The sequence below is a fragment of the Sinocyclocheilus rhinocerous genome, unplaced genomic scaffold (assembly GCF_001515625.1).
Source record: "Sinocyclocheilus rhinocerous isolate Xijiao unplaced genomic scaffold, SAMN03320098_v1.1 scaffold3460, whole genome shotgun sequence".
NCBI classification, from domain to species: domain Eukaryota; kingdom Metazoa; phylum Chordata; class Actinopteri; order Cypriniformes; family Cyprinidae; genus Sinocyclocheilus; species Sinocyclocheilus rhinocerous.
The window spans coordinates 90629-100229 of record NW_015643581.1 but is presented as its reverse complement, the minus strand read 5'-3'; the positions used below and the strand labels follow the sequence as shown (position 1 = coordinate 100229).

The 9601-nt window shown below is 38.7% G+C and overlaps 1 protein-coding gene across 2 annotated transcripts in view; it reads right to left on the bottom strand.

Moving 5' to 3' along the window:
* Positions 1 to 1071: 1071 nt before the first annotated feature.
* LOC107757434 (BDNF/NT-3 growth factors receptor-like) overlaps positions 1072 to 9601 on the bottom strand; it is a 44945-nt gene continuing 36415 nt past the window's right edge. For both annotated transcript variants that reach the window (XM_016574911.1, XM_016574912.1), the window contains 5 exons: positions 9189 to 9319; positions 8926 to 9098; positions 8358 to 8598; positions 4971 to 5129; positions 1072 to 3117 (listed from right to left, as the gene is read on the bottom strand). In XM_016574911.1, the coding sequence (XP_016430397.1) occupies positions 2932 to 3117; positions 4971 to 5129; positions 8358 to 8598; positions 8926 to 9098; positions 9189 to 9319 (890 nt within the window). In that variant the 3' untranslated portion in view covers positions 1072 to 2931. The remainder of the gene's footprint in view (positions 3118 to 4970; positions 5130 to 8357; positions 8599 to 8925; positions 9099 to 9188; positions 9320 to 9601) is intronic.

The following is a 9601-nucleotide window of genomic DNA, read 5'->3' as shown; positions in this document are numbered from 1 at the left end:
ATTAAATACAATGGCGGACAACTTGACTGGTCCATATATCTCATACAGACGAGGACATCTGATTGTACTTTTGTAGCTGAACGTATAACATAATTCCATAAATGAAATGATCACACTACTTGATACTCTGCAGAAATCTTCTTTCCAGGTGTCAATAGGCCTATGTTTAAAAGTATTAAGAAAAGGGAGGAAGTATCCCAATTTTGGACTTAAAGTCAACATGAAGTCAAAAGAGTTACACAATGACTTGTATGTGTGTAATAATGTGCACAAAACAGGAAAGTCTAAGAAAGTGAAGAGGGTCAGTTTTACTTTCACTTTGACTTTAATACTTGTTTGTGGTAGTTTAGCTTATAGACATTCTGAAACAGCAGAAGAAGTTCTGTATACATGTAGAGGAAGGTGTTTGATATGCAGTCACAGTTTATTGTTCTGTTGCAGGACAATCAGAGATTTTTGTGTAAGGCAAGACTAATCTGAAACACTGAAACTCATATTTGTATCTCAAACAACATTTTCCCTCTGTTTCATGATGAAAACATTGAAAAACAAAGGAATTGCATTTTTGCATTATTTTCATGACAATTAAGCACATTTTACCCCACTGCCATATATACAACATAACTAAAATCCTAGCTATCCCTGTAATGACAAAAAAAAAGTAATGACATTCAAATGGTAAAATATTGTGCAAATTAAATTATGCAAATTTAAATAAAAACCGTTGTTCTACAGTAAAAATGACTGTATTACAGTAATGAGAATTACCATTGAGAATAATGGAAATTGCACAAAAAAAAGGAAAATACATTGTCAAAGAGAATTTGTGGAGAAAATATTCTTAATGATCAATGAAAAATGGCCACAATTCAGAATTAGGCTTCTTTTTTGTGAATGTAACCTGAACATCTAACCTGGAGTTTTCTCATTGTTCATCCAAAATATGTAATCTTTCTGTCTTTTTCCCCTCCCATTCCATCAACCCAGAAACCACCTCTATATTCCCTCCCAACCAAGTATGAAAAAATATAATATTAAGAATAATAATTTTTAAATAAAATCATTTACAGGCAAAAGTCAAAAACAAAAATGCTTCACATTAAGTACAAAATAAATAAAATATTAAATTATAAGTTACAAATCTTAAAGATTACAATTCTTATTCCGGAAAATCAATCAATCAATTAATTAATTAACTCCAAACTTAAAACTATTTTTGGGACTTTACGCTTAAAAAACGGAATTGATTGGAAGATGTTTGTTGTCAAATTCACGGCATTGAGTCTAGTGTGCAAAGTCTCCCATGGGAGAAGGGACTGACGGTGCAATAATGAACGCAAACAAAAAGGATGCTGGGATAGGATCTCTATAGTGATAAATAGATATAATCATTTATGTACGATAAAAGGAAGAAGAAATGTGGGTTTTAGTGAGGTGACTCATGTTTATCTCTGTTTAACATTATTTTCCTCCCCTCGTCTCATTCTCTCCATCCTGTCCCCTCCCGTCTCTCCTCTTTTCCCCACTGATAGCGCATATGAGTCTAGAGGGAGTTGCTGCTAATAGGAGACATTTGTCCTGTAATGAAATATATATTACACTATAGCAGTTGTACAACCCGAAGCTTGAGTACTACATTAGTGCGTCCACTCAGTAGTAAAACATGGCGAACGAGAAAGAGAGAAAGAAAGGTCGTAATTTAGCCCGCACCATCATAATCGGCCACTCTGCGTAATTAAGCTCATGTAAGAAATGCAAGCTGATGGTACTGAGTCACAGCATCGTCTCAAATGATTCCATCTAGCCCTCAATAGCGAACGGCGTCAACAACCTGGAGGCTATGGGTGTCGATTCTGTGGTGGACACAGGTGCAGAAAACAGACACGCTGGTTGTGACGTCACAAAAGGCTTAGCTTATGAATATTAATAAGGTTATGCACAAATAATTGAATATGATCTTATAAAAATGAAGCATTGATATGGAAATCGGGTGAGTAGTAGAGTATCTGCTCAAGTCAAAAGTCAAATGTGACATTATATGTAGAAATGTCCAAAAATCATACATCATAACTAATTCAATCACCAGATCGCAAACCCTTGCTTGACAATTGGAGTCCACTGCACTTGTCATGACGCTGCTGCAAGCCATTTCATAAAGTGGTGGGACAAAATTGGTGGAAATGGAGGGACAAAATTGGCCATGGCAAAAGTGGTGGGGACGTGTCCCACTATAAATAACGCCTATGATCCAGACACATTTTAGTGAGTTACTTCTCCATTTCAGATGAGTTCGGCAGCAACAACACCCTGTCAGCATCCAGAAGCTTATAATTAGAGTCGCTCAACCGTGAAACTACATTAATAACATCCAGTTCTATAAACACGCATGAATACGAATAGATATAGTCGCAGTTTCTCACTGTTGATCACCGTGCTAATTTCAGGTTCTGTGCTTTGTATCGGATTTAGAATGAAACAGGTGGGAGCCAACAGGACCAAATCCATCTGATGGGCAGAAAAGTTGTTTATTTGTAAATGGTCATTGTTTATGGAGCTGCTGTTTCCTCTTTGTTGTTAAGAGGGACGCCCTTCCTCAAGTCCAGAATGCCTTTTTCCCAAACTGGAATTTACAGGTGTGAACTTGCTCCAGATGTTGAAGATGGTTGAAAATTTGGTTCTTGGTAACTTAAACTATAGTCACTTCAATGTGGCTCTTTCCATTCAATCCATTTTTTTCAGAAATACGTCATTCGTAGTCATTGTACATGGACAAGATCCCATTTACATTTAATATTTGGAAGAGGTGCAGTTGACGAGGAGGTGGACAAGGAAGGAGATGTTAAAGCTGTAGAAGAAAGAGATTTTGGGTGGGATAGAGGAGGGGGCAGTTTCAGGAATCCACTCGCAGTCCCACACGCGGCACGAGCTCTCTTATCCCAGGATGTCCAGATACACCGGTGATGCCTTGGCCAGGTTGAGGAGCAGGTTATGGATCTCTTTAATGTTGAGTCGGGTGTGTGGTTCTCTCAGCCAGCATCCCAGCATCAAGTCATACACCTCCTTTAGACAGGTCCGGGGTCGCTGCAGGACACGACCTTGGGTGATACACTCAATCACCTACAAAAGAGTAAGAAGTGAAAGGTCAAACAAAATAAATGTCCAGAAATGTGTGAGGCAAACTGCTATAAAAGTAGAAAAGGATTGTTTATAAAGACAAACCAAGAGGCAAAGTGTGACAAAGTTCAAGCAGTTTGAAGTTTTATTGTGTATATAGTTCCTGCAGTGCCACTGTCTTGCAGAGTTTAGCTTCATCCCTAATCAAAAACACCTGAACCAGCTAATCAAGGTCATCAGATTTACTAGCAACTTCCAGACAAGGGAGTTGGAGCTGGATGGAACTGAAATCTGCAAGACGTAGGCCCTCCAGGATCAGGATTTGTATTTGTACTTCTCATCAGTATTTGATGAGAAATCTGAGATTTGAATGGATGTAGGACTTGTTAAGTGGTTGCTTAGGTGTTCTAAGCGGCTTCTAAGGTTCTTCTGGTTGTTATGGTGTTGTGGTCCCAGAGCAGAGGTGTAGAGTCCTATAGAGTTTAGCTCCAACTTGCTCCAATACATCTGCCCAGAAGTGTCTAGTAATTCCGTGGACCTCCAATAGCTGGTTCAGATGTGTTTAACTGGAGTTGGAGCTAAACTCCAGGATAGTGGTCCTCCAGAAGTATGTCTGGTCACCTCTGTCATAGGGCGTTCTGGGTGGTTTCTGGCATCTTCTTGTTGGTTGCTAATGTGTTCTATGTGGTTGCTACATTCTCAAAAAAAAAAGCTATCACTGGGGTAGTACCTTTTCAAAAGGTACAGTTTTGTACCCTTTAGGTACTAATATGTACACTTTAGGTGTGCAATATGTGCATTTAAAGTACCAATCCTTTAGGTACAAAAATATGTACCTTTTGAAAAGATACCACACAGTGATAGTTTTTGTACCGATATTTTTGAGAGTGTAGGGTGTTCAGGGTGGTCTAGAGGGCATGGCTTCCTAACCCTGTTCCTAGGGGCACATTTATAGGATAATATTGTCATTTATATGAGCTATGTGGCAACTCAAGGCAGTCTGTCTGCTTCCTGATGTGGGCCCCAGTTAGTCAAACACTAACTCTACAAAGACAATACGCCAGTTTTCTAGAAAGACAAGTAGCACCCTTCCTGGAGGGATAGATGTCTCTCTTTAGCGGGTTAGGTCTATCCCAAGAACTTGGCCAATTATCTATGAATCCTATGCTATTCTGTGGACACCAGCCTTTAGGAAGAGTTCAAAATCGTGTACTGTTGTACTTTAGGAACAGGGTTGGGAAGCCTTGCTCAGGGGTCTCCTAGTTAGTTGTTAATGTATCCTGTGTGGTTGCCCTGGTGTTCTGTATGGTTGCTAATGTGTTCAAGTTGTTGGTTTGGGTGTTCTGGTTGGTCCCTAGGGCAGGGGTAGACAACCTTTTTCCTGGAAGTCTACCTTTCTGCAGACTTCAGTTCCAACATGCTCCAACAAACCTGCCTGCGATTTTCAAGTGATCCTGGAGACATTGATTAGCTGGTTCAGGGGCCAGTTGCATAAACTGCTTAGACTAGTCTTAAAAAGTTAGTGTTTTTGCTTTCTTAAAGACTGGTCATAACTTTAATTTCAGTTACAGAAATGTATATTGGTCTAATCTGAATCTGAAAAGTAAGACTGATTACCCCTTGGCTAACTGCTAGCTGGTTGAATGACTTCTTAAGACAGTCTTTCCATAGTGGCTGTGTTTATGCAACTGGCACCAGTTTGATTAGTGTTGGAGCTGAACTCTGCAGAATGAATCAAATTTAGTAGTCGGATCAAACTTATTGGCTCATGAATTTAAAAAAAAAAATGTGATGCAGAGGTGGCTTCCTCCCAAAAAAGGCGGTGTTGGTGTGAAGATGTTATTATGTGTCAGTACCTCATTATTTGACAGCTGATACCAGGGCTGTTTCCCGTAGGTAAAGATCTCCCACAGCACCACTCCTAAACTCCAGACATCACTCTCCGTTGTGAACTTCCTGTACATGATACTTTCTGGTGGCATCCAGCGGATTGGCAGCATGGTATGACCTCCAACCTATACATGTAAAACAGTAAGTGCACATTGAGTCATCCAACATATTAAGTTATGATGCTGATGAAGGTGACGTGAGTTTGAATCTGTCGAATCAATAAATGGCCAAACAATGTAATTAATTATAAAAACAAACGGCACTGAATATTGTATATGTTAAACTGCGGTTTGACATTAAGATGTCCAGGTGTGCTCAAATCGACAAAAGAGAAGACACATAAAACCAAGCTACTCTAACAAAACTCCCTGCATCTGACAGGTGCTAAGGGATAAGATCCATACAGACTTTTAGAGCAAGAGTAGACAGTCAACAGTTTGTTGCAATTGGAGCATTGTTCAGTCCAAAAAGCTCTCAGGCAAATGCTGACAGTATTTCCAGTTCAGGACCTCAGATGGTGCCGTAAGTTGCGCCTCTCAGGATTTTGATGCTGTAAGCTTGGGGAGTTGTTCTGGCCTGGAGCTCAACCCCAAAACCAATCATTTCATTTATTAGCTTTCTCCATAATGCGCTGCCTCTGAAATATTAATTATGAGATTGTGGTCCAGCATGTGGATTAGTCTCAGATTAATTGGTTTAACATACTGGACTCATCAAATATTAAGGTCAAAAGCTTTTAGGCTTTTCACTGGTCCCATAGTGGAGCTACAGACTGGAAGGGTCACTTAAAAAAATGGTCTATCGCACAAGTGCTATTAGAAACCTTTTTCCCCTGCAATCGAACACACACACACACACACACACACACACGCTCATCCACACAACAACATCCTGCTAAAAAGCTCAGACCAGTTTGCACCAGTTTAAATTTCTCTTAACTGGTTTTAGGTGGACAATTACTGGCAAAGCCGGATATTGTTGCAGGCCAGTTCAAGGCTGTAGGTTTGGTTTTAACAGCCTTTTAAAGAGTATGTATGTATGTACATTATTAAGTACAGGAGAATAGAGCTGAATGATTATCATCATATAACACTTTACTAAAGTCAACATGAAAAGCTGAACTGATTGGTTCATAAGAAGATTGGAGCAAGTTAACATTTGGATGAAAGATTAGAAATACATGTTTTTCCTTAAATAATGGAATAATGTGTAATGATAAATGGTGCACAATATGACCAAGAATGTGTATTAAGAAAGCAAACCGGGTTAACTCTGATTTCATGCTAAAATTAAAAGATCAACATATCGAGTCTCAAAGAATTGGTAACACTTTAGGACCAATTCTCACTATTAACTAGTTGCTTATTCGCATACATATTACTAGCATATTGGATGTTTATTAGTACTTATAAAGCACATATTAACAGAGCTGGGTAGTAACTGATTATATGTAATCTGGATTACATAATGAGATTCCAAAAATGAAGTATTTGAAATTAGATAAAATTACATTTTAAAATACTCGTATTCAGACTACAGTTACTTTTTTATTGATTTCACGATTACATATTATCAACACAATATTTATAATTTTTTTTTAAATTCTCCCTAATTCCTATTTTTCCATCTTTTAAAAGTAATCTAAAACTAATCAAAGAGTAGTCTGATTATATTACCTGAAATGTGTAATCTAATGGATTACGTTATTAACTACAATTTTTGTCATGTAATTTGGAATCAGTATTTGTAAGTAATCTACCCAGCTCTGCATAATAATGCCTTATTCTGCATGACCATATTTTAGATCCCTGAATCCTACCCCATTTCTAAACTTAACAACTACCTTACTAACTATTATAATAAGCAGCAAATTTGGACTTTATTAAAGTAAAAGTCGTAGTTAATAGAGTTAATAGTGAGAATTGGTCCCCAAACTAAAGTGTGACCATATTACAGTATATGCAGACAAAGAAGGACGACATAGGTGGAAAAGACTTTATGAGGATCATCAACTATGTTTACGAAGTTCTGAATATGGGTTATAATGCACTAATGTGGCTTCATAAGAAGTTCTGTGGTTATACAACATGCTTTCACAACAGAACTCCACCCATCAGCCTCTGCCTGACCAGCTGTTTCTATGGAAACTGATGTTCTATAGGCCTAATCAATGGCGTACACATAGTGCACACACACACACACATACGCGCACGCAAGCACACACACACACACAAATCCACTGACCTGCATTTGAATCTCAATGGAGGCTCATATAATGGAGATGTGTCATGATATTCATCAGTATTCAGAGATAAATGAACTCAAATGAACTTTGGTGAAGCGAGTTATCTAATCGCACATCTCTGCATTTATAAACATCATTCAACCCATATTCAGTCACTGGATAGATGATTCATGCTGAATGCATGAATGAAACACAATAAAAGAACATCATGCTATCAAAGAATAAATTAAGTTGTCAGTCTCTCTTCAAATGCTTTATATTCCAAAGTGCATGGTTTGGTTTCTTGATTTTATTCTCTCTAGCCATTATATTTCTGTATCTTTCGGTTTGTTTTTACTTTTTATCCCTAACTTAGGCCCCTCTCCTTCTCGGTAGGCCTTCATGCTGAATATGGGGGTGAATACTAATGAGAGATCTTTAATGACTTTTTCAGTTTCTGTCTGACAGCGCAAGCGCTCTATTCTTTTTCTTTGCTGTTGCCATAGTAACCCCTCTTTCCTGTTCCCACGCCACTTTCCTCCCTGACTCCTAATCTGGGAGAGACTTACTGACGGTAGGGAATCAGGACACACACACACACACACACACAGAGCGAGAGAGAGAGAGATTCTGCTGACATCATACAGGAAGAGAACCGGTAGGGTCAAGGTGTTCGAATAGCTGGTATTTAGTTATCAGTAGACAGTGTCTAGCAAAGAACATGAGAAGCATATTGATTTATACATATACTGGGAAAAGGACTTGAATACCGCCTTTAAGTGTCCTTGTGAAGTCAGCATTAATTTCCGACTAATGAAACTGTAACAGAATGGATTAATAAATCTGAATCTGTGGGCAGCGAAAGGCTTCCTAATACTGATATAATCTGGCATATATACTGTATATATATATATATATATATATATATATATATACCCACATTTTACATTCATTTCTGAAGAATGACTGGAGTGATATGAGTAATGGCTGCTAAAAAATAGTTAAACAATAACATAATTAATAATGTAAAAAATAAATGGAATTTGAATTTATATTTATCAAGTGTAATTTAAGAATCCAAAAACATTTTGGGGTCAAAAACACAGTCAAACTAGAAAGCAAATCTTACCCGATAGTAATCTGTACTGTAGACGTCTCGGGACATCCCAAAGTCTCCGATCTTCACCAGGAGATTCTCCCCGACTAGGCAGTTTCGTGTGGCCAGGTCTCTGTGAACAAAGTGCTGGGAAGCCAGATACACCATGCCTGCGGCGATCTGCTGCGCAATATGCAGCATCTGAGACTGAGTGAGCTCTGCCTGCTGCAGCACCTGTCCATCAGCCATCAGGACTGCATCAGGACCATGAGCCCTATGGTTGGACAGAAAAAAAGTAATGACCTCAACCAGACCACAATTCACAAACATTCATCTTCGAGTAAGAGACTGGCCATAAGCACCCTGGTAGATCAGTTTCAGAGAGAATGTGTTTACCAATTACAAGTTCAAACTTGCTTAACTAGCAGAAATGAAATTTCTATGCTTTGACTGGCTGATTTCCTTTGTATTCGATTTTTATATATGAAAAATTATGTGTAATTATTGACTTACAAGGACAAAGCAATTATAGAAAAGATGTGACTAAGCACTATTGGATTCCAATACAAACATACACACAGACAAGTTCAGGCAACTGTACCTAAGGAACTTGTTGAGGTCGCCGTGTTTCATGTACTCAAACACCATGATAAGGGGATCGCTCTCCACACACATGCCGTAGAATGTGACGATGTGTTCATGCTGCAGATTGGTCAACAACTCGGCCTCACGATGGAAGTCCTTCCTGGCATTCTCACTGGCCTCTTTCAAAGTCTAAAAACACAAAATGTGTACAAATACACTGAGTATACTGACAACCTAAAGTTTAGTATGCCAACATCAACACTAAATTCAACAGCCAACCTTGACAGCCACTAAGATCTTCTCCTGGTCTGTGGACAGGTTGTAGCATTCGGCCAGAAACACTTTCCCAAACGCTCCTTCTCCAAGTTCCCTCTTCAGTACAATGTTGTGCCTCTTAATGTGCTGAACAACTGTTGTGAATGCAATACAATTACACATTTCTGTTATTCTTATGAAAATGATTCACAAGAAAGAACATATTTTGTCATATATTGGTCATTCTCTGGAGCCATATATTGAATAGGATACTCTAATTAGTCATTTGTTAGACATTGGTGTTGTGACCTGGACTGGTGCCGTGACCCGTATTGGTGCCATGACCCGGGTGGGAGTGAGTGTTACCGGGGCCAGTTAGTAAGAGCTGCACAGGTAAACCTCACTCACTCCCCTGTCCTCAAGAGGCACACTAGGAA